Here is a 23,804-nt window from a genome sequence, read left to right as displayed (position 1 = left end):
TTGTGGAGGAAGCTATCCAGGAGGCTAGTGTGTCCTTCCCGATGGGAGGGACTGATGGTGGGTTGGGCTGGGTGGATGGAGCTCAGTAAGATTTTAATCTGCTTGTTTGCCAATGGGTGGGGCTGTGTTCCCACTTTGTTGGTTGCTTGGCCTGAGACTACCCAGCACTGGAGCTTACAGTCTCTTTGGTGGGGCTAATGGCAGACTCTGGGAGGGCTCACACCAATGAGCGCTTCCCAGAACCCCTGCTGCCAGTGGCCCTGCCTCCTCAGTGAGCCACAGCTGCCCCCCACCTCTGCAGGCAACGCTCCAACACCAGCAGGTAGGTCTGGTTCAGTCTCCTATGGGGTCACTGCTCCTTCCCCCAGGTCCTGGTCAGCACACTATTTTTTGTATGCCTTCCAAGAGTGGAGTCACTGTTTCCCCCAGTCCTGTGGAGGTCCTGCAATCAAATCCCACTGGCTTTCAAAGTCTGATTCTCTGGGGATTCCTCTTCCCATTGCCGGACCCCCAGGTTGGGATGCCTGACGTGGGGCTCAGAACGCTCACTTTAGTGGGTGGGCTTCTGTGCTATAACTGTTCTCCAGTTTGTGAGTCACCCACCTAGCATTTATGGGATTTGATTTTAACGTGATTGCGACCCTGCTACCATCTCATTGCGGCTTCTCCTTTGTCTCTGGATGTGAGGTGTCTTTTTTTGGTCAACTCCAGTCTTTCTATCGATGATTCTTCAGCACTTAGTTGTAATTCCGGTGCTCTTGCAAGAGGGAGTGAGCACATGTCCTCCTACTCTGACATCTTGAACCGTCTCTATTAGTTATCTTTTAATACATGGATGATAATTTCTTAAAATTGAAAGTTGATTTACAATGTCATGTTAGTTTCAGGTGTACAGCACAGTGATTCAGTTATATACGATTATATATATATTTTTTCAGATTCTTTTCCCTTATAGGTTGTTACAAAATATTGAGTATAATTCCCTGTGTTATACAGTAGGTCCTTGTTGGTTATCTATTTTATATGTAGTAGTGTGTATATGTTAATCCCAATCTCCTAATTTATCCCTCTCCACCCCCCCTTTCCCCTTCGGTAACCATAAGTTTGTTCTCTATGTCTGTGAGTCTATTTCTGTTTTGTAAATAAGTGCATTTGTATCTTTTTTTAAAAAAAATTTCCACATATAAGTGATATCATATGGTGTTTGTCTTTGTCTGGCTTACTTCACTTAGTATAATAATCTCTAGGTCCATCCATGTTGCTGCAAATGATGCGATTTCATTCTTTTTTATGGCTGAGTAATATTCCATTGTATATGTACCGCATCATCTCTATCCATTCACCTGTCAATTGACATTTAGGTTACTTCCATGTCCTGACTATTGTAAATAGTGGTGCTATGAACATTGGGGTTCACGTATCTTTTTTTTTTTTTAATTATTTTTTTTTTGGGGGTGTACACCAGGTTCAATCAACTGTTTTTATACACATATCCCCATATTCCCTCCCTTCCTTGACGCCCCCCCCTCGAGTCCCCCCCACCCTCCCTGTTCACGTATCTTTTTGAATAATGGTTTTCTCTAGATGTATGCTCAGGAGTGGGATTGCAGGATCAAATTGTAGCTCTATTTTTAGCTTTTTACATGGCAGATAATTTTTTTTTCTTTTATAAATTTATTTATTTTATTGGCTGTGTTGGGTCTTCATTGCTGCACACGGACTTTCTCTAGTTGCGGTGAGCGGCGGCTACTCTTCATTGTGGTGCACAGGCTTCTCATTGCGGTGGCCTCTCGTTGCAGAGCAGGGGCTCTAGGCATGTGGGCTTTGGTAGTTGCGGCACATGGGCTCAATAGTTGTGGCACACGGGCTTAGTTGCTCCGCGGCATGTGGTACCTTCCTGGGGCAGGGATTGAACCCGTGTCCCCTGCATTGGCAGGCGAATTCTTACCCACTGCGCCACCTAGGAAGTCCCATGGCAGATAATTTGAGGACTCCCCTTTATACAGTCAGCCCCTGACACATACGGACTCAGCCACACATGTTGCAAGGGTAAGGTCATGATTCAGAATCAGTCAAGCTTCTTTCAGGCACAGAAAATGTTTCCAATGCTCATTGGAATAAACTGCTCAAGTCCAGTGATGAAAGAGAAAATTCCAGAACTTGTGTTAATTAGTATTCGAACTCAAAAGCAGTTAAACAGTGTAACGTTTTTGTTTGGTAAGTGCAGATTTTAGTTCACACATAAACTATTTGGCAGAATTTGAATAGTCCCTTTAAAATCTCAATTTATATTTTTCAATGTTTGTTGGTTATTTGGGAACGAAATAATAAATCAAGAAAATAAAACATGACATCACTGTACAAGTCAGTAATTGCCTAAATTGTACCCTTTGCAGATGTTTTTGTTTTATTAAAAGTCACTTGTTAGTTACAAGATAATTATTTATGTAAAACATTATTGCCTCAGCCAGTAACTAGGGGATTGAAGTTCAAATTGCTAGCTGGATAGGAGAGGTATTAAATAAACTGTTGAATTTTTTCCTTAGAAGCACTATAATATTCGATTTCTTTTATTTCCCTTTCCTTTAAAGTTTTTCTTAAGAGTGTGTGTGTGTGTGTGCGTGTGTGTGTGTGTGTGTGTGTGTGTAAAATGTTAGCAAGAGAGAAATTTCGCTGTCAGTGTTCTTTTCTGGTCATTACTATCTTTCTGTTACAAGATTATTACTGAAAATACTTTTGTCGTGTGGAGGGGGGGTGTGATATCGATGCCCAGCTAGGCCACACGGAGGCCCTCAGAGGCCAGCAGCCTCGGCACCCCACCTGGCCAATCACGCTGGTGTCATGTGACCTTGGGCAGCCAGAAGACCCTTCCGTGCCTCAGTTTCTCTGCCTACAAATGGAGGTGACCACCCTCTCAAGGTGACTGGGGACCCCAGGTGACCTGTCTCCAAGCCTGAGCTGACTGAGCAGTGGGAGAGGCAGGGCCTCAGGCCCCAACGGGACACTTGTGATGAAAGGCCTTGGGCTTCTCCACAATCTGTCCAGATGACCTTGGGTGAATAAGTGTCCTTTCTGAGCCTCCATTTTCTCAGCGGTCAGAGAAGATAGCAGCAGCTCTCTCTGAGGTTTGTGGCAAGGGTCAAATATAACATAGAGCCTGGCCTAGCCCCAGGCTCATGGCGGCTCCCAATGGTCAAAACTAGAATAATTTGAGGTATAAAATAAATGATGGTATTAGATTTTAACCCAAAGAATAACATAAACATTCACCTTTCTATACCGATATAAATAAGAAAACAAATAAATTCATAAATAGAAGAGAAGAGGCAGCTCTCACAGTAGAATTCCATTAATAAACGTAGGAGATAAAAGAGAAATTATGTATCTCCATCTCCAATATCCCATCTCCCATGTCTCATCTCCATCTCCATCTCCTTCTCCTTCTCCATCTCTTTCTCTGCATCTTTATCTATCTAAGTCCCAAGATCTGTGGTAGGCAAGCTGAATACACAGTAGAGCTGATGGTGTTGTTATAGTCCAAGTCCAAGTCCAAAGGCAGGAGGTGACCAATGTCCCAGCTTGAAGATAGTCAGGCAGAGAGAGGCAATTCTCCCTTCCTCTGCTTTTTGTTGTATTGAAACACTCAGCTGATGAGATGAGGCCCATCCCATTGGGATTGGCAGTATGCTTTGCTCAATCTACAATTCAAATGTTAATCTCATCCAGAAACACCCCTGTAGGCACCTCGTGGACATAAACCAGAATAATGTTTAATCAAATATCAGGGTGCTGCATGCCCAGTCCAGTTGACACACAAAGTTCACCATCTCAGATGGTTCTTGGGTTCTCGCCTTCATCAACTGATGAGTGGTGGTGCCATCTACTGAGATGAGGTAGACGGGAGGAGAAGAAATTTGGGGATGAGTATTAAATTAGCGGTGCCTATGACACCTCCAAAGGAATGTCAAATAGGCAGTTAAATAGTAGAGCCTAGAGTTCCTGGGACAGGCATGCACTTAAGAAACATTACTACATAGAAAGTATTTAAAGTCTGGACATGTTGCAAGTACACTTGGGGAGAGAAAATAGAGGGAAGAGGTGAGGACTGAGCCTGGGGACCCTCTACCACTCAGAGGTTAGGAGGAGGAGGAAGGGGCAGCAAAAAGACCAGGAAGGAACAGCCCCGAAGCCCCCCCACCACTCTTGTTTTCAGCACCGTCTGAGTTGGTGTCCACCAGTGGCAAATCCACGTAAGTTGACGGACAGTCATCTGACCCATAGTTCTCTGGTCCGTTCAGCCCATCCAGTGCAATAACATTTCTGGGCGCCTCCTATGTGCCAGGGCCTGAGCTGACCCAGACAGGTAGACCCCTTCAGGGTCCTGGTATACAGTTCTCACTTATTCAAACATGAATTCAACAACCCCTGGCTGAATCCCTGCTCTAGGCCAGATGCAACTAAAGGAACCAAGAATGCAAAGTCCAGTGAGACACGGCCCTGCTTTCTGGGAGCTTACAGTCTCATGGGAAGACAGACCTGCACAATAAAATAGGGCAAATGCTCCCATGGGATGGGAGACTTTCTCAATTGCTCTGTTGAAAGCGAGACTTACCTAGAGATAAAGAATCCAGGTTGATTGGGCAGGAACCAAGCATTCTGGTTACCTGCCTCTCTCCCCCAAAACCTCATGGTCAGCATGTGATGCAAAGGCCCCATCCAGGAGGAAATGAGTCCTTTCATTTCATTTTTATAACCAACATCTTTAACGGAGCTGTTCCTGCTTTCCAATACCCGGTAAGTCAGGCAGACGACGTGGTGCAGACACAGATGTAGCTCCACGTGCAACACACACACACACACACACACACACACACACACACACACCCTGTTTTCTGGCTTCCAAATTTCTGAACTGTTAGGTCATTTCCCTCCCTGGCCAAATGGCTGTCTGCCGAGTGCTGGGCGGCCCATAAATCGTCCTGCCTGTAATTTAAAACACAGCCCTTATTGACAGCGGGTCTGCTCGTAGAAGCGGTGCTGGCAGCTCGTAAAGCAGGGTCCGGTGTCACTCCCACCGAGCTGAGGCAATAAAAGGCATGGGGGATTACCTTGCACTCCAGCAGCTGGCTGTGCTGCAGGGACCATGGCAGCGGGCCTAATGGGTCCTCCCCCACCCCCTGCCACCTTGTAAAGCATCACAGTTAGACATCATTCTTCCCCCGCCCCAGGGCAATTTCTTTCAAGGAGAGAGACAGTTCCCTGAAAGAGGCTCTGTCTCCAAATCCCAACCTGGCACTGGAATCCAAATGCCCAAGTAGGAGGGAAATGACATCTTTGCCTCTTTGGCCACAATGACCCACGATGTGTGGCTGGGGACTCGTTTCCATGGAGCTTGCTGCCACCACCTGCCCTGCCCTCTGCCCCATTGTCAGATCTTCCCAGCCAGCACCAATGTGGGGGACCCCAGCTTGCTCTCTCCAGACCCCTGAGCGACACCGCCGCACTGGAACAAGACCCCACCCCCCTGGAGCAGGCTGTCCCCCGTCAATTGGTGATTACCCTCAAAGGGTCCTCAGGGACAACTCACTCTCCAGGGACTAACGATCCCAAACCTTCTCCCCTTCTCCACTTTTCTTCTCTCTCTCTCTCTTTTCTTTGGCCACGCCACATGTGGGATCTTAGTTCCCTGACCAGGGATCAAACCCATGACCCTTGCATTGGGAGCACAGAGTCTTAACCACTGAACCTCCAGGGATGTCCCTTTCTCCTCTTTTCTTCAGCCCGTGACCACTGGTCTCCCAGCAGACCACCTCAACTCCTGCGTCAAGGGGAAGAATAGAAGCTCTTTTTTCTTCCCAGGGCCAAACCTCCAAGCCTGCCTCCATCTGCTACCCTCCTGTTTCCTTCCCTCTTATTCCAAAAGGGATGTCGCCCTCCTGCCATCTGAGGCCAATCCCACAGTGCTGCGGCCGCTCAGGTTTAGTCCCTACCACTCACTCCAGGTGGCCCTACTCCTCCTTGTCTAGCAGCCTCTCCCTTCACCTGGGTCCCTCTCTGCAACTCTCCACCACACTTGTCTCCCATAAAAAATCACATACAGCCTGTCTCCTACTCTTGCTCTCTTTCCCTTCCCCATAGCTGGCCCCCTTCCTCAGAAAGTTGTCTCCATCACTTCCTTCACTCCCCACCTCTCCGTCTCCTTGCCCTGCACACATCAACGCAGCTCCCGCTCTCACAGCCAATGAGCTCACTCAGCAAGTGTAAATTACACTGTAAGCTTGATGCTCATTTGTGCTGCAGGGGAAAAATACTGCCAGTAAGGAGATAAAGATGGAGGATGTATATAATTTTAAATAGCACGGTCAGGGCAGCAAAGACCTGAAAGTGTGAGTCACGTGTATATCTGGGGAAGGACATTCCTCACAATGGGAACAGCCAGTACAAAGGCCCGGAGGCAGAGTGTGCTGGGAGTGTATGTGGGACAGCAAGGAGGCCAGGGAGGTAGGTGGTGAAGGAGACTGATGGGGGGGAGGGGAGAGAGACAGCGAGGTTGTGGAGAGCCTTGTGGGCTGTAGGACTCAGGCTGGGTGGTAGAGGGGTTCAGGGTCAGTGCTAAGCAGAGAAGTGGCATGATCTGGAAGGATTCTCCAATTGGAGGATGAGGATAGGCCGTAAGAGACAAGGGTGGAAGAAGGTAGACCAGCAAGAAGGATTGGGATAAGATGGGGATACAGCAGTGGAGCGGAGTGCTGGTCAACCAGCTCTCCTGGAGGGACAGAGAAAGCCCTGATCCAGTCATTTCAGGGTGAAATGCTCCCTCCACAGCAGAGTCACACCACCAAGGGTCTCACAACTGGCTGGTGAATTTCTCCTGAGCTGGTACTAGGGGAATCCAGCACATCACAAGGGCCCCTCGGGGTCAGGTGATAAGTGAACAGATTCTGGATATTCTCTGAAGTTAGAAGGATTCTGATATCTGAGAGAAAGGCAAAGGCAGAGGCCAAGGGTAACTGCAAGGCTGCGCAGTCTAGCAGCAAACAGGAGCACTCACCACTGTTGCCGCCCCTCCCTCCCAGAAACGCTCCTTCCCTGCCTTCTGGGGTACCTCCCCTCTCCTTGCTCTGGTTCTTCTGCTCCATCTCTTGCTGTTCCTTTAGACTCCCTGGCAGCCTCGGCCTCCTGGTTCTGACCCTTGATTGCTGGGGTTTCATAAGACTCCCTTCTGCCCCCCTCCCCTCTGAGGCTCCACGGTGCCCCCCATAACCTCAGCCTCCTCTGTGAGGTTGACTCACAAGTCAGCACCACGGCCCGGTTCTCGTCTGAGCTCCAGACCATCCGTCCTAACACCTCTCCACCTCTCAAGCTTCTGTCTGGGATGTTTCAAAGACATACCAACTCAACATGTGCAAATCTGAACTCACAGTGCCCCCTTCCTGCCCTGCCCCACTCAGTCCCCACCCATCACACTGGCCTTTGCCCAATTCTCCATCTCAAGGGGGCAGGTGAGTCAGAGATAGCTTCCTAAGGCCCCCGGCTCTCACTCCTCACATGCAACACTCTGCCAAGTCCTCTGGATTTCACCTCCTAGGTAGTCCTTGGGTCCCCCACCCCCCAACCTTCATCCCTCCCTCCCTGGTTGCCTTCAATCGCCAGGTGCCTGGGCTCCTGGTGTTGCCTTGTACATCCCACCAAGCCCTTCCCCATCCTGCAGCTGGACAAGGTTTCCAACATGCAAGTCTTCAAGTTTTGTTGTTGTTGTTGTTTTGTTATTGTTTTATTTCGTTTTGCTGCACAGCTTACAGGATCTTAGTTCCCCGACCAGGATTGAACCCACGACCTTGGCAGTGAGACTGCCAAGTCCTAACCACTGGACCACCAGACTGCCAAGTCCTAACCACTGGACTCCCCCAACATGTAAGTCTTAGCATGCCATGGCCTTTCAAAAACCTCTCTAATTCTTCTTTTTCTTTTCTTTCTCTCTTTCTTTCTTTTTCTCCTGGCTGCGCTGGGTCTTTGTTGCTGCACGCAGGCTTTCTTTAGTTGTGGCGAGCAGGGGCTACTTTTGGTTGCGGTGTATGGGCTTCTCAGTGCAGTAGCTTCTCTTGGTGTGGAGCACAGGCTTCTAGGCACCCGGGCTTCAGTAGTTTTGGCGCACGTGCTTAGTTGCTCTGTGGCATGTGGGATTTTCCCAGACCAGGGATCGAACCAGTGTCCCCTGCATTGGCAGGTGGATTCTTTTTTTTTTTTTTAAATAACTTTTTTTTGTTGTCTGTTTTTTTTAAAATTAATTAATTAATTAATTAAATTGGCTGTGTTGGGTCTTTTTTTGCTGTGTGCAGGCTTTCTTTGGTTGCGGTGAGTGAGGGCTACTCTTCATTGTGGTGCGCAGGCTCCTCGTTGCTGTGGCGTCTCTTGTTGCGGAGCACGGGCTCTAGGTGCATGGGCTTCAGTAGTTGCAGCACATGGGCTCAATAGTTGTGGCTCACGGGCTCTAAAGCGCAGGCTCAATAGTCGTGGCGCACAGGCTTATTTGCTCCGCAGCATGTAGGATCTTCCTGGAGCAGGGATCGAACCCGTGTCCCCTGCATTGGCAGGTGGATTCTTAACCACTGCACCACCAGGGTAGTCCCTCTAATGCTTTCTGATGCTCTGAGGATATGTGATGAAAAAACTCATTTCCCCCCAACTCCATGGCTTGTCTTTCATTCTCTTAATGGTGTCCCTTGCTGAGAACACATTTTTCATTTTGATGAAGTCCAGTTTCTCAGTTTTGTCTTTTATGGGTCCTGTTTTTGATGCCATGTATAAGGACTCCGTGCCTAAATTCAGGTCCCAAAGATCTTTTTCCTAAAAGTTTTATGGTTTTATATTGTATACCTATGGCCTATTTTGAGGTAATTTTGTATGAGGTTTAGATGAAGGCTCTGGGTTTTTTTGCCTATGAATACCCAGCTGTTCCAATACCATTGGTTGAAAAGATTACCCTTTCTCCATGGGTAATCTTTTTTGCATCTTTGTCAAAAATCAACTGCTCATATTTGCGTGGGTCTGTTTCTGGACTCTATTCCAGGGACTGGCTAAACATTTTCTGAGAAGGACCACATAGTTAATATTTTAGGATTTGTTGGCTTTACAGTCTCTGTCCCATATCCTTTGGAGGGGAGGGGGAAAGACAACCCTTTAAAAACGTAAAACCTATTCTTAGCCCCCAGGTCATACAAAAGTAGGCCTCAGGGCAGTGTTGGTCTTTGGGCTGTGTTTTGCAGACCCCTGCTCTGCGCCGTTCCATTCACCTGTGTCTTCCTGGCCACTAATTCTACACTGTCTTGACTATGGCAGCTTTATAGTTAGTCTTAAAATCTAGTAGGGTAAGTGCTCCAACTTTATTCTCTGTCTTTTAATTGGTGCTTTTAAAAAACCACTTTTATTTTATGTCATTGTTGATATGTTCGGGCTTAGTTCTGCCATTTTGTGCTTTGTTGTCTGTTTTCTTGTTTCTGTTTTGCCTTTCCTGCCTTCCTTTGGGCTACCGGAACCTTCTTTTGAGTATTTCATTTCAATTTCTCTATTTCTGTATACATCGCTTTGCATTGTTTGTCTGTTTGTTTATTAATTGTACCAGGAAAGATAATATACATGCTGAACTTTTCTCTGTGTCCTGACACTGGATACTTTACCACTTCAAGTGGGATGTTGACATCTAGCCGCTTAAGTCCCTTTGCCACCTCCTCCTTTATGACACATTTGTCTTATGACATTGACATACGTTGAAAGCCCCATCAGACAATGTTCTACTTTCTGTTTCAACTGTTAAATATATTTTAAAGATTTCAGGAGGGAAAGATGTTCTATTGCATTTAGCCAGATGCCATTTCTATTCCTTTTCCCTCCTTCCTGATGCTCCATTTTCTTCTGGTATCATTTCCCTTCTGCCTTTAGAGCAGATTTATGAACAGTGAATTCTCTGTTTTCCTTCATCTGAGAGCATCTATTTTACCTTCATCCCTGAAAGATATTTTCACAGATACAGAGTTCTGCATTGACGGTTCTTTTCCTTCAGCGTTTAAAAAAAATTCTGCTTACTTTGGGCCTCCATGGTTCCTGATGAGAAGTCTCCAGTCCCCTCAGACAACCTCATATTCACCACCAAAACCCGGATCAGGTCTTATTTCTCATTCAAACTATGCTGATTTTGTGGGTCCCCTCCCTGCCCCCTGATACAAGCCCATCATGTCTTTCCTATGCCTGATGTCATCACACACATCACCCTACCTGTAGTGACCCAGTCACATGTTGGGCTCACGCACTTGTTCTTGTTCATGTTCACCAGCAGAGGGGTGGGGGAGAAAAGAAGGAAGGGAGGAAGGAAAGAAGGGGAAGGGGAAGAGGAAGAAGAAGAAGGGGAAGAAGAAGAAGGAGGAAGAGGAGGAGAGAAGAAGGAGGAGATGAAGAAGAAGCTGAAGACTGATCACCTTTCAGGAACGTCAGGTGAACTCTGAGTTCAAAGAATGTTTCTGAACTTGAACTAATGTGTCCCCTGCACGGAAAAAGGCCACTTTGTAACTGTGTAGCAGGTCTTCCATGTCTACCCAGCTGCAGGAAATTCCCAGGTGGTTCAGGAAGCAGTTGATGAAGTTCATACTGTTGCCACGGGCTCTCTGTGCATTCCTTCATCATTGGAACGTCCTGGGTGACACTGGCATCTTTTTCATCGGACTTTGATGCTTGTACCCAGAAGAAACATGCTTCAGTAATAGATTTTCTGGAACCGAGGCAGGCCAGAGGAGTGCATTTTGGAGTTGGAAGGGTCCATCAGAAACCCTCAGCTCACAGTCCCAAGACAGCTATTGGTTCTCCCATGAGACTCTGGCTCAAGGGCTTTGGTGTCTGCTCAGCCTCCAGCTGCCAGATCACAGCCTTCTTCCTCTTCCTCTTCTTCTTCCTCCCTTCCCCTCACCCCCAATCCATTTAAAAAACAAACCCCAATACCTCTTAAGGACAATCTCAAGGTTTCTACAGCTTAATCTTTTTGTTCAAAATTCTTTGTAGACCTCTCTGGACATAGCCTCACGTTCAAATACATTCTGAAAGGGCCGCTCACAAGATCCAATTTCTACCCATCTCTCAAAGTTTGGTTCACTTCCTCCTCCTCTATGAAGCTTTCTAGAACCACCGAATTTGGAATCAAACTCCGCAGAATTACTCAGAAGCACTGATGGGGGTTCTCACGGGCTGGATCAGACATGTCTGTTTCCTTCAAAGGACTCACAGGCCACCAGGGCCAGGAAGAAGCAAAGGACAGAACAGTCCATGTGGGCCATGCCTGTGTTATCAGTGCAGGGGAGCCAGCTTCCTTCTGGGATTCTAGACACAGGAGTATTAATTTGTTTAGAACTTACTCCCTTCTCTGGGCCTCATTTGGTGCCGAACTAGAGATCTGGTTTCCAACTCTTCTCTGTGGACCCATGTCCGTGCTGCTCTGGTTGGGTGCGGGGGTGGCGGGGGAGGGGGATGTGGGCAGTGTGTGGGTTCCGGGTCTCCTGCTCCCAGCCTTAGCCAGGGCAGCTCCACTTTTTTGTGTGTCCTTTACCTTATCTAGTCAATTTCATCTGAACAGTAGATTGTATGATTTTATTTTTTAAATTTTTATTGGAGGAGGGCTGCTTTACAATGTGTTAGTTTCTGCGGTACAGCAAAGAGATTCAGCTATACAGACACAGGTATCCCCCCTTTTTTAGATTTCCTTCCCATTCAGGTCCTCTCAGAGCACTGAGTAGAGTTCCCTGTGCTACACAGTAGGTTCTCATTAGTTATCTATTTTACACATCGTAGTGTGTAGATGTCAATCCCAATTTCCCAATCCATCCACCCCCTCTTCCCTCCTTGGTAACCATAAGTTTGTTTTCTACATTTGTGACTCTATTTCTGCTTTGCAAATAAGTTCACCTGTACCATTTTTCTAGGTTCCACATATAAGCAATATTATACGATCGATCGCATGACATTTAAGGTCTGAAAGCCATTAAACTAGGTGACCACCTATGGTAGCCATGCCCATGGCACTCTGGACTCAAAAGTTCTCCACAAAATGGGTTTGTGGATGGAGAAACTAAGAGATTTCTGGGCATATCAGGCTGTCAGAGTAGGCTGTTAGGTACACTGGCAAATGTTTAATGAGCAGCTCTCTGGGACTGAGGACAGGAAGCCCTGATTGGTAGTGTTTGCTGATTTCCATGGTGTAAATTCTCCTAACACAGCCAATATCAAGTGATCACTGTGAACTCTCTGAATACAGAGTTGGGAAGAGATGCACATCTTCGGCTGGGAAGCTGGCTTTGGCGTGTCACTGGTTACCGGGCCACAGTGAAAGACTCCACTCTCCTCCCTTTTGGATCTAGAGCCAAGTAAGATACAGACACAGGAGGGAGATGGAGGCTACAATTCAGTCTTATTGTGATCAAAGCTGGTCTGATGCGGTGGGTTGGATTATCGTTCCGATAGCGGCCTGCAATAATTCTGCAGGAAGCATACATTTCCCTCTTCCTTTGATTTGGGGCTCAGTCATGTGACCTGCCTCCTGTTCCAAGTCTAGGTCTTAAGCGGATCCTCCTCTATTTTCACCTGCCCTTTGGAACTTGTGCCATTACCATGGTGTCCAAGCAATGCTCTGGCTCCAGGGGAGAAGGCCCAGGAGTAGAGCTGAGCTGCCTCAGCCGCCCACCTGAGGTGACCCCCTCAGCTGACTCGCAGACTCCTGAACTAATCACATACTGGGAATTTTATGTTTCAGGACTTTCGTGGCTTTTATTAAATAGCATTACTGGTGCTTCTTCAAAACTTGGTATCCAGAATGGGAGGCTGCTCTCACAAGTCCTAAAATATGAAGAATCAGTTTGGAACCGGGCAGTGAGGACATTTAGAGAAGGTTGGAAGCATGGCAAGAAAAGCGGTGACCTGGATGATGTTGGTAAAATGATTGCATCTGGCCTTTTGGGAGAGAGAAAATGTTCCTACGAATTTGTGGAATTCGGCAGGCTGGTTTCCAGGCAGAATATTATACACAGCATCTTCTTTGAGCTGTAAATAAGGTACCACAAGTGAGAACTGAGTTCAGAAAGGAACCAGCCAGTGTAAAGCAGAGTTTAGGAAATGAAATGATTCCTCATCTCCTGTCTCTCCAGCTACTCAAAGATCTTCAAATGAAGCTTTGGCCTGGGAAGCAGAAACCAAGTCCAAGGCAAGGCCCGTGAGACATGGCCTTAGAGGAAAGGCGAGGTCTAGGGTGTGCCCTTGATTTTTTTTTTCATGTTTTATATTTATAATGACAATGAAAAAAACATAGTGCTGATATTTGTTACAACATAAATGAACGTTAAAAACATCCTTAGTGAAAAAAGCCATACAGAAAAGCCCACCCAGATCCCATACTCATCTCGTCTGCTTTAACTCCATCAAGGTTGTCCAAATGAGGGGAAAACAGAGTAACGGTTCCAGAAAAAGAACAGTGGGTCACGATGGAGAAAGACGTTTTCATACAACTGAGGCAGCAGGGGAAAGTTGAAGTGGGCCTGTGTATTAAATTACAATGTGGACTTCATGATTTCTTCATTGAGGGGTCATGTGCTGGTTCCTCAGGAGTGTCCCCAGACCAAGTTCAACGTCAGCTTGTGATTCTTATTTCCCTTGTAGGGGTCTACATGGTACTAAGGCACCATGGGAGGAGTTTACTAGTAGCCACCACGCCTTGGGTCCTGTGGATTCCCTCTTCCTTCAGCGGCACCACCTCCTGGCAGGTTCTGAGGAGACCGGGCTCCTGTCAGAGAGAACTGGACCCCATGAGGTCCCAAAGCTGAAGCCCCAGCGGGTCCTGTGGACTTGGCCCCGGGTTGTCCCAAAGCCCAGGCCGTCAGCATGGACTCAGCTCTGCGTGTTCCAGAAGCCAAAGCCCCAGCAGGTCCTGAGGGAGATGGGCCTCCTGCCGGCTGTGCACAGAGCCATGCACCCTTGATTTTAATGCCCTTGGTCTTATGGTCCTTGAAAGGAATAAGGTGGCTCTTGAATATCCCTTCAATGTCAGCGGGGTGCCGAGCGTAGTCTGCCGTGGGCTGCCAGTAATCAACGTAGAGAGGCACGCACGTCGCCAAAGGAATTGTGGGTGTGGCTTTGGCGCACAGAAGGGACTGGGATCAAATACCAAAACCCACCACGTCTGAGGGAGCTGAGTGGGCACAGGTATTGTAAGCGTGGAGTACATTTAGGGCGTTTGACACATAAAGCTCCCAGCTTTCTTCAGACAGGAAGAGGCTGAAGGTTACTCTGCTGCCCAGGGAAGCACACTTTCCAATGCTTTCTTTAGAAGTGGAAAGGTTGATGGAAAAACAAAGAACGTCCCAATGTGGATGCCAGAGCTGCAGAGCACAACAGTGTGAGACACTCAAGGAGAATTCCACCCCAGGTGGGTCCACTGGCGACTTCTGACCAGCAGGACTTCAGATGCTGTGGACCAGCGGCTGAGACGGGCGTGGCAACCGCCCTGGTCCACTCTGTGTGCTGGGTGTGTGTATGAACTCTGTTTAGTTCACGAGTCTCTGGGTCAAGAAGAGAGGCATCTGGAACAGGTATGGACCACACGATCTTAAACTTCGAGCCTAATGACAGATTGCATAGACTTTGGGGGGATCTTGGGTGAGTGTATTCTACATGTGGGAGGGACATGAGTCTGTGAGGGCGAACTGTGGGAGGTTGTATTATTACTTAGAAATAGTCACTCTGTCCCTCTCACACCCACAGAAGGAGGGCACTTCCCACTGTCACTGATAATGGGTTTGGCCATATGACTTGCTTTTGCAGGAAGAATGAGCAGAAACTGATGGTGCCCTGGTCTGAGCAGAGGCACAAGCTCTTCTGCTTGCTCTCTCATGCTCCTGCTATTACCCCAAGAAGGCAATGCCCAGGCTGGCGTCCTGACCAGGAAGGAAGATGAGGGTCACGTGGAGCTCAGCGAAGCTGCTGCCCCTGCCAAGCCGGCTGGATGAGCTGCTCCTGAAGAGCTGCCCAGCCCAGCCCAACCAGGATCAGCCAGCTCTCAGGGGACCCAGATTCATCAACTACACGGACGCTGTTTACTGGTGCTGAGGCTTCGGGGATACGCTCAAGCAGCACGATCGTGGCCTTGGTTAAGTGACACAGAGCACGCGGCTGAGCCGAATGGCCTCAGTGGGCTTCTTAATACTGTGGCTCATCCGGGCTCAGGCAGCACTGAACATCCTGGCCTCCCCCTGCCCCCAAAGCAGGGCAGAGCTGCTTCCGGGGACTTAGCATATGTCAAAGCAGAAGATGTTCAAGGCCTGAGGATGGGCTTTGAGGCAGGCAGAGGAAAGGGCCCAGCCAGGTACGCTCAGTTCCTCCTCCGAAGCATGCAATCAGCTAAGTGAGCCCCGCCCCCTCACCCACCCCCACCCCCGCAAAGGGAGGGGCTCCTCGGGGATGGGACTCCACTGTAGTCTTTCTACCAGGAAGATACGGCCAGAGACGTGAGGGTTCCCCTAATGGGTTCCTACACTTAACTACTAGAGAAGGCTTCTTCTATGCATCCGTGACACCCACAAAAATAGTTTTGAGCTTACTGCGCTGCACGTGGCTTTGGCATCCTGGGTTTCCGAGCTGGGTGTCAAGGTTTTGTTCCTTGGCAAACAAAGGCGGGTGTTACGGGGCCCGGGCTGGGAGTGCAGAGGCCCAGCATCCCTGGCCCTATAGAAGGTGCCTTCCACCCCCTTCAGCGCCATCCTGGACCCTCCCCTCCCAGTTGCAGAATTCATCCCAGCCTCAAGCCCCCCTCACCGGTCCCCCTGAGGCCCACAGCAGTAGCCTGACTACTGCCACCCCTCCCCACCACCACACACACACCATGCACCTGCCAGGGCTGCCCTGCCCAAGGCTGGTTGCTTGGTCTCCAGGTGCTGCACCCGTCTGTTCTGACTCCACTCTTGCACCAGAGCACAGGGGGCTGCTCGTCTCCTCCCCGCCTCCCTCGCCCATGACTCAAACGTGCTCATCCAACTGCCTGTCAAAGAGGGGCTTCCCACATGAGGAAGGCTTGGGACCACAGCTGCATCTTGTACAAACAACCAGTCAGCAAACCGACTTAGATGCTCTATCCAGCTGGCTGGAAGAACAGCCAGATATTCCCTGGACAACGTCAAGCCCTGCCCCCCGGCCAATGAGACAACAGACAAATAGGTAGTAAATGCCCCAGCGTTAAACATTTCCTGGTAAAGGCGGGATAGTCCATTTTGATGCTGCTGAGAGAAAAATACAGCCTCGTTTCCATTCAAATACACCGAATTTACTGCCCAGGTTTTCATTAACTACTGTCAAGGAAGAAGCAGATAGACCAAATAAATTATGAAAAAATTACTTTTTTTTTAATGTACAAAAAGACTTATTTACACGTTGAGTATGTCATCTCAATTCATTGCATGTAGAAAAAGCTAAAAATGTTTCGGAGATATAAATCTGACCGGATGATTCACCTACAGTATTTTCAGGGATGCTGTCTTCTGTACAGACTATATACAGGCTGGGAACGGCTAGCGAAACCCCAGGGCAGGGAAAGAATGTGCACCACACAGAGCCCAGACCCTTGCAGGTGTCCCAGGGCTGTCATTTGAAGGTGGCCTTGTCTCTGGACCCTGACAAAGCATTTGCTGTTCTGGGATGCAGAGGCCCAGGTGAGGTTTCAGCCCTGTCCTGGTTGAAGCCAGGGTCATGGTCCATATCAGGTTCATAGTGGTGCAGGTGCATTTGGCAAGGTTGCCACACATTCAGCCTCTGAAAGGTGTGGGGTGTTTGTATTCGCCGGCGGGGAAGATGCATCCATTCACCCTACTGTACGTTCGTAAGTTTGTGAACAATGTCTTCTGATGCCAGTTCCAGAGTCCATTTCCGGGTGGGGCTTGGGAACACCGAATAGGAAAATTCAGTGATGGTCCCTCAGAGTCCCAAGACTCAACCCCTCCACCCTCCCACCCCCACCGAAAACACCATGCACGTCATCGTTCTCTGTGAAATGAACAGGAAGGCGGAGAGAAGGGAGTTCAGAAGATACCAGGACTGCATGTTGTAGCTGGGAGAGCGGACAGCACGGCCTGGAAGAAGTTGGGCAGAGGCTGCTGTCAAGCCTTAGGGTTTCCCACGGTCCAGGGGGTGGACGGTGCTTTGGAGAAACAGGCTTGGGTAAGCATGCAACTTGCTGGTCCTCTGGGAGACCTCCAGTGCGGCCTGAGGCTGGGCCCTTGCTGCGCTCACTTTACCCAGACCCCAGGCCGCGCCTCAGCTCCCCTTGGCCATCCCTAACCCACAGCAGCTCCAGCAGCCCCGAGGTATTTAGAAATGTGTTCTTTTCAGGAAGGGCTACATTCTACACGCATGAATACTGTAAACATGGTCTGGAGAGGCCAGGGCAGCTTCTGGGCTTGCCCTGAGTATTACAGTTTTCTTTCCTTTTGGGGGCAACGTTTCCATCCTTTACTCACCCATATACTCTTGGACAGTCGGCCAGCTGCAAGCTTGGCTATGTGGGGTAGAGATGCCAGCTCTACCAAACCCAGAATCACGATGTGCTTCCAAATTATCCACATAAAAATTTCTTTCCCTCCATGTCAAGGGATGTTAGAGGCCTCAAGAATTATGCTTCATAGAAGAAATCTGGTGGGCCACGAATTCCTCTACCTTGCAGGCACTGAAACAAGAAACTTCTCTTCCTGGATTAGAATATCTAGTATGGCTTTCAGATTCAAACCCAAATGTGGTTCCTCTTGCCTCTTTCCAAGTGTGCTTGGAAAGCCCTGGGCCAACGTAATCCCTCATCAGCCAAATGACAGAGGTGACAAAGCCAGAACAGAGTGGTCCTATAAACACCAAAGGCAGCGAAGCACTGTGTAAACGAGTTTTGCATTCCCCACTGAGACTTTTTGCAGAGTTCTGAAAGATAATCTAAAGGAAGACCAGACAGGATGCACATAAACCTGCCCTTAAAGCATCTGAGGTCTGAACTAGCCACCGGCCAAACTCCCTCAGACCTATTTAACACTTTTGGGGAAAAACATGAAATGGATGAAAGCCCCACTCTCTGGGAAGCGATGGTCCCTCCGGGTTTGCTCAGCGCCAGGGGCCGGGGCCTTAGGTCATCATGTTGAGGAACTTGCTCTCCTCGGCCAGGCTGGTAAGCATGGAGCTCATGTCTCCCACGGCCATGTTGCTGATGCCCGCAGGGATGGACGGCAGAGTCAGGGAGTTGCGTGGGGTGGTGAGGCGAGAGGAGCTCTGGGAGAGGCCGTGGAGGAGGCTGGGGCTCAGGGTGCCCGAGAGCAAGCTAGAGTGGTCGCCGTCATCCAAGATAGCGTCGAAATCAATCTGGGGGGTCTCGAGTAGCTGGGAGTCCACCGTGCTGGACACCTGGTTGACCCCTGGCGAGGCCATGGCCTGGGGCTGCGGTGGCTGTGGCCGCGTGGCCTGGCAGCCGGCTTGGTCCTCCAGGCCTCCATTCTGCTCGTACATGTGAATCTGGCCATAGTAGTAGAGCAAGCTGTGGTCCTGGGCCCCGCCTATGTCCTGGGGGGGTGGCTGGGGAGGCAGGGACAACACGTTGCTCACTGTCCCCTTGCGCACAGACTCTGCCATCTCCTGGTGGGCCGACGGAGCTGCCATGGCATGGCCGGCGGCCCGGGCATAGGCCAGCTGCTGCCCCGCACGCACCCCCCGGGGGCGGCCAGCAGGGCTGGGCTCCGCAGGTGGCCGGGGTTGCACGAGGCCAAAGCTTGATCCGGCCGCCCCCATCGTGCCCTGCTGGGGCTCCGTGAAGCCCGGCTGGTGGGAAGGCGTGAGGCTGGGGCCTTGGCGGTAGCCCTCCTGGCTCATGGCGCTGGCCAGGTGATGGCTCTGCTGCGGGTAGCTCTGGGCCGGGTGAGGCGGCGGCATTCCGGCCAGGCTGTAACTGGGGATGCCAAGTTCCCTGTGGCTACCGCCCATCACGGGGGGGTCAGGAGCAACTTCCATTTGCTGGTGGAGCCCCAGGTGGCCTGTCTTGGCCGCCATGTTGCTGCAGGATGGGGGGAACTGGTTCAGGGCCCCACCCATGGGGCTCGGCTGGGGATGGGCCTGGCCGTAGCTGGGGTGAGGGCTCACAGCAGCAGTCATGCCGGGACACTGGCCACCTGCCCCTGGCTGCCGCAGCTGCTGCATGTAACTCCCCCTGGGCGCGGAGGGGGCTCCGCTGCAGGGCTGCAGCTGTGGCTGCGAGCTGTCCAGGCCCCCAGGACTGGGCTGCAGGCCCTGCGGACTGTAGCCTGGGTACTGGCTGAAGGCTGGCTTCTGCTGCACCACAGCCAGGTTGCCCTGTGGGAAGGGCAGAGGCTTCACCTGGCTGGCCAGGGCGTCCATGGTGCCGGAGCTCACCTCATTCCACTGCACAGGCATGCTGTTTTTGTTCAGGGTAGAGGGGGCCCCATAGCCCAGCGGGCAGCCTCCCAGCACAGGGGCCGAGCATCCCACGTTGGAGTCTGCAGCCCCTACGGTGCGCTGGCCGTGTAGTCTGGGGCTGGGCAGTTTGGGGTTCTCAGAGAAGCAGGTGCTTTCCGAGGGGTACACCTGCGGGGTGCTCTCCTCCAGGGCGCCGCCGGCACGCGCCTTGATGTACTGCACCACGTCGTCGGGCAGCACGAGGTCGTCCTCTGGCAGCCCGAGGCCGACCTCGGGGCCCGCGCCGTCCGCCCCCGCCGCCAAGGCCTCCATCACCGCGTTCTCACTGATGCTGGGCGGCCGGGGCGAGTAGGTGCCGCGGACCAGGCCGCCGTCGGCGCTCGCGTGGCTCTGCAAGCGGAGGCCCCGGCCCTGGGCGCCGGGTGGCGGCAGAGCGGCCGGGGTCACGTCGTGGGCGCTGTGGAAGCGCTGCACCCGCGGGGGCGCCAGGGCGTCGGGCCGCCTCCCAGGATCGCTGGCCCTCCGCGCCCCGCCTCCCGGCGCCTCGTGGGGGAAGGCGGGCGCTGGCCCTGTGGGTCCGTAGTGCGGCCCGTCGCTGCCCCGCCGAGGCCCGATCAGGCGCGAGCAAGCGGCGGGCAGCGCGCGCTCTGGCGCATCCAGCAGCGCCAGCCGGGTCCGCAGGCTGGCGCACTCCAGGCCGGGCAGCGGGGTCGGGGGCGGCCCGCCCGTGGCTGCTGCGTACTTGGCCCGCAGGCTGTACTGCTGGGCCGGCGTGAGCTGGAGCAGCCCCGGGCAGCCGCCGCCGCCGTACTGGCTGGCCTCACTCGAGCGCCGCGATGCGTCGGTGGAGATGGGGTCATAGGAGTCCGCAGAGCTGGTGGGGTGTGCGCGGCCGGCGCCCAGGGGCGAGGCCTCGCTGGAGCGGCGGCTGGAGAAGTAGGGGGAGATGCCGGAGGAGCGGCGGCTCACGGTGTAGGCCGAGCTGACCGTGCTGGTGGAGCTGTCGCGGCGCTCCTGCAGATGGCTCAGCACGGTCACCTCGCCGGCGGACAGCTCGGACAGCCGCGGGTTAGGCAACAGCCCCGCCGGCCCACCGCCCCCACCGCTGCCGAAGTTTTCCAGCACGGAGCCTGCGGGAGAGGAGAGGGGTCAGGGCCAGGGCTCACGGGGGACAAGGGGAGGTGCTCCGCCTGCTCGGACCTTGCTGAGTTTGCTGGGCCTAGAGCCCTGGCACGGGGGGCCTGGCACCCAGCAGGCACCCAGCCAATGATTTCTCAACAAAAGGAGGAAAGGAAAGGACAGTTAGCAAATGGTGGCACTTACTGCCAGGGCGGCTAGTGGAATTTAGGAGGCCTGATAATCTAGCACTGCCGGGCTGGCCCCACATTTGCATCCTGTCCCATCCTCAGAGTCTCCAGCTGTGGATGGGATGTGCCTCTGGGTAGCACTGGGTTATCCAGAAGAGCCCGGGAGGGCCCTAGCCACAGCCTCCCTGCACCCCTACAATCCATGGGTGGGTGTTGCCAGCTGGCTCCCCTGGGACTGAGTTTACCTGGCAGGGTGATTACAGGGAGTGTCCTGAGACCCACAGCCATTGGGGGTGGGGGTGGGGGTGGTGCAGAGAGGCTGCAGAATGAGCCTGGAGAACAGCTGCAAGGCGGGCCCATCGCCAGCCGAGGCTCATCTCACAGGCAGCTCTGGGCCTTAAGCGGCCTCTACAACCCTGAGGAGATCTGTCCCTGGATGTGGGCCACCCCGGGAAAGGGTGACCTTGGGTGAGGCAGCTGTCAGCACACCCCAGGCAGTCTCTGGAGGAGGGGAGTTGAAGGCCTTCTGCCAGCGGTCCCTCAACAGCTGGGGTAACAAATCCTCCCTTCAAGGGAGAGCTGGGTGGTGCCTCCCAGGATCACCTCTCAATAACCCAGTCCTACAGTCCACACTGTGCTGTCAGTCCCTGGAGGGCAGCCTAGAGGCTCAGCACCCCAGTGTGTCTGGCGCCCAGCACACTGCCTGGCAGAGCTGGCACTCTAGAAATGCTTGGTGAAGATATCTTCCATCTCATAGCCTGGCCAACACCTCCTAAAGCTGTGGACAGGGCTGCCTCCTCCGTGATGTCCTCTCTGCTCTTCCCTCTGCTTTCTCTTGCACCACCCTGAGCTGTGTGCTTGGTGCTGTTTAGCTCGCCCTGCATCTGGTGGCATGGCTTTCTGACCATAGGGACCGGGAATGCATCACTGTCCCATCGAGGACCTTTGCTGTGGTGTCCACGGTGGGTGCCTGATAAAATGAATGACTCATGAGGAAGAGGATGTGAGCTGGGTCTGCCTGCTTTGGGGGTTACGGGGATGCAGCGTGGTGTAGCTGGAAGAGCATGGGCTTTGGAGCCACTCAGGTCTGGGCTGAGTCTCAGCTCTGCCATTGTTCTGAGCAAAGTACTTTCACTTCTCTGAGCCTTAATTTCCTGATCTATGCAATGGGCTCATAAGATCCATCTTACCCAGGGCACTCAGTGCTTGGTGGGTGTGAACCTCATCGTGCTGCCCTGGGCTCCCTCCCGCCGCACACATGCGCCCAGGGCCTCTACTCACCACTTCCTGGGAGGGGAGGCAGCTTGGAGTTCCGGGTGTGTGGAGCCGGCCCGGCCCATGAGCAGGAATCCTTGAGCGACTTGAGCTTCTCTTTCTTGAGCTGCTCGAACCGATGCAGGGCTGTCATGTGTTTGCGCAGCTGCAGGCCACCGGCAGAGGGGGTGGCCAGGGCGGAGGCGTCGGCCCCTGGTGGCGTGTCCTCCAGGGCTGTCAGGTCTGCCAGGCTCCCGGGCCCTGTCCCTGGCATCTCCACGCCACTGTCATTGTTTGGGGCACTGCCCAGGGGAGAGGGCTCGCTGCTGCAGGAAGACTGGGCCCCGGGGCTGGACTGACACAGCTGCGAGGGGCGTGGTGAGAAGGCACAGACTCAGAGGGTGTGAGGACCCACCAGCCCCGCCACCCATGCTGCACATTTGCACACCTGGGGGGTGGGGTGGGGGAAGGAAGATGCTATATGGAGGGGTTTTCAAAGCATCAACTCTCTGAACCTCGGCTTCGCCATCTGTAAGCTGGACCTGAACTGCCTCCTGGAGAGAGTCAGTGGATGGAGAGACCACCCAGCAAGTAGAAGGCACCAGGTAATCGTCAAGCACCCACTACCCCCTCCTGCTCTCCCCCCACCCAGTCCCCCTGCTATGATCCTAAGCTCTCCCAGCCAGCGTGTGGGCTGGAGCTCCATCTGTAGAGCATTCAATATGTGGGCACTTTGAAGCTGAGCCCCACAGAGGCTGCTGCAGCCGCGTGAAACTGACACGAAAGAGGAGACTGAAGCATCCCAACAACAGCCATGGGGAGGGGCTGCTCGATGAAGCTAGGAACAGTGAAGGCTTGCTGCGGACTTGCTGCCTGCCCAGCAGGCCGGAGGCGGGTTGTTAGGGGAAGGCTGACCGCAGAGGGGGCAGCTGCTGGATACAGCCCTTGCCCTTGCCCTGAATGGCCACCCCAACCAGCCCTCCCTCCGCATCAGGGTCAAACGGGCTGAGAGCTCGTGGCACATGTGCACAGAGCAGAACTCCACAGGACCTGGGCTCCGAGCCCAAATGAGGCTCACCTGGGATGCAGCAGTTTTAGCTCATTTCTAACCTGAATGCTTCCAAATTCCAGATCGTTCCAGGAAAGCAGCAGTGCTCCCTACTGCCCTCCGCACCACACATCCCTCACCTCGGCACTCAAGACCTTCTGTAGGCCAGTCCCTCCCTGCTCTGCAGCCCAGATTCACGCCTCCACTCTGCCTGTCCCTCACGCGGGCTTGGACCCTACTGCTTCCTCCTGCGCCCACAAGCTTGACCCCTGCTGCTGGCCTCGACCTGTTCCAATGGCCCTACCTGCAGCGCGTGCTGTCTTACCTACCCAAACCTGCTGTCCCAGGGCTGTGAGGAGCCTAGACAAGCATCCCAGACCCCCTCACTCATGCCAGCCCGCCCAGAGCCCACCCGGCTCCTCCGCTCACCTCAGTACCGTCTATCCTTAGGGGAGGTACAGTCAGGAGAAAGAGGTGGAGACAAAGAACAGGTGGTTAGAACAAAAGGGATGCAGGCCAGAGGGGCAAGGACGCAGAGACAGGACAGAGGGGCGGGGGACAGCTGCGGTGCCCGGTGCCAGTTGGAAAGGCAGACACCGGGAACCACCCGCCCCCTGCAGACTGAGCATGTCGGGGCAGGCATCCCTGTCACCCACGGCCTGCCCAGCAGAATGGGACCTGGCACGAGACAGTTTCCGTGGGGGCCCAAGGTGGTG

The 23,804-nt window shown here is 52.4% G+C and overlaps 1 protein-coding gene across 11 annotated transcripts in view; it reads right to left on the bottom strand.

The window, feature by feature from the left end:
• Positions 1-16,412: 16,412 nt before the first annotated feature.
• GLI2 (GLI family zinc finger 2) overlaps positions 16,413-23,804 on the bottom strand; it is a 247,689-nt gene continuing 240,297 nt past the window's right edge. For all 11 annotated transcript variants that reach the window (XM_057745248.1, XM_057745247.1, XM_057745250.1 and 8 more), the window contains 2 exons: positions 22,068-22,404; positions 16,413-20,609 (listed from right to left, as the gene is read on the bottom strand). In XM_057745248.1, the coding sequence (XP_057601231.1) occupies positions 18,181-20,609; positions 22,068-22,404 (2,766 nt within the window). In that variant the 3' untranslated portion in view covers positions 16,413-18,180. The remainder of the gene's footprint in view (positions 20,610-22,067; positions 22,405-23,804) is intronic.

This window comes from Hippopotamus amphibius, chromosome 8 (assembly GCF_030028045.1).
Source record: "Hippopotamus amphibius kiboko isolate mHipAmp2 chromosome 8, mHipAmp2.hap2, whole genome shotgun sequence".
Taxonomy (NCBI): domain Eukaryota; kingdom Metazoa; phylum Chordata; class Mammalia; order Artiodactyla; family Hippopotamidae; genus Hippopotamus; species Hippopotamus amphibius.
Note: the sequence above shows the minus strand (reverse complement) of the source record. Positions and strands in the feature narration are given on the sequence as shown.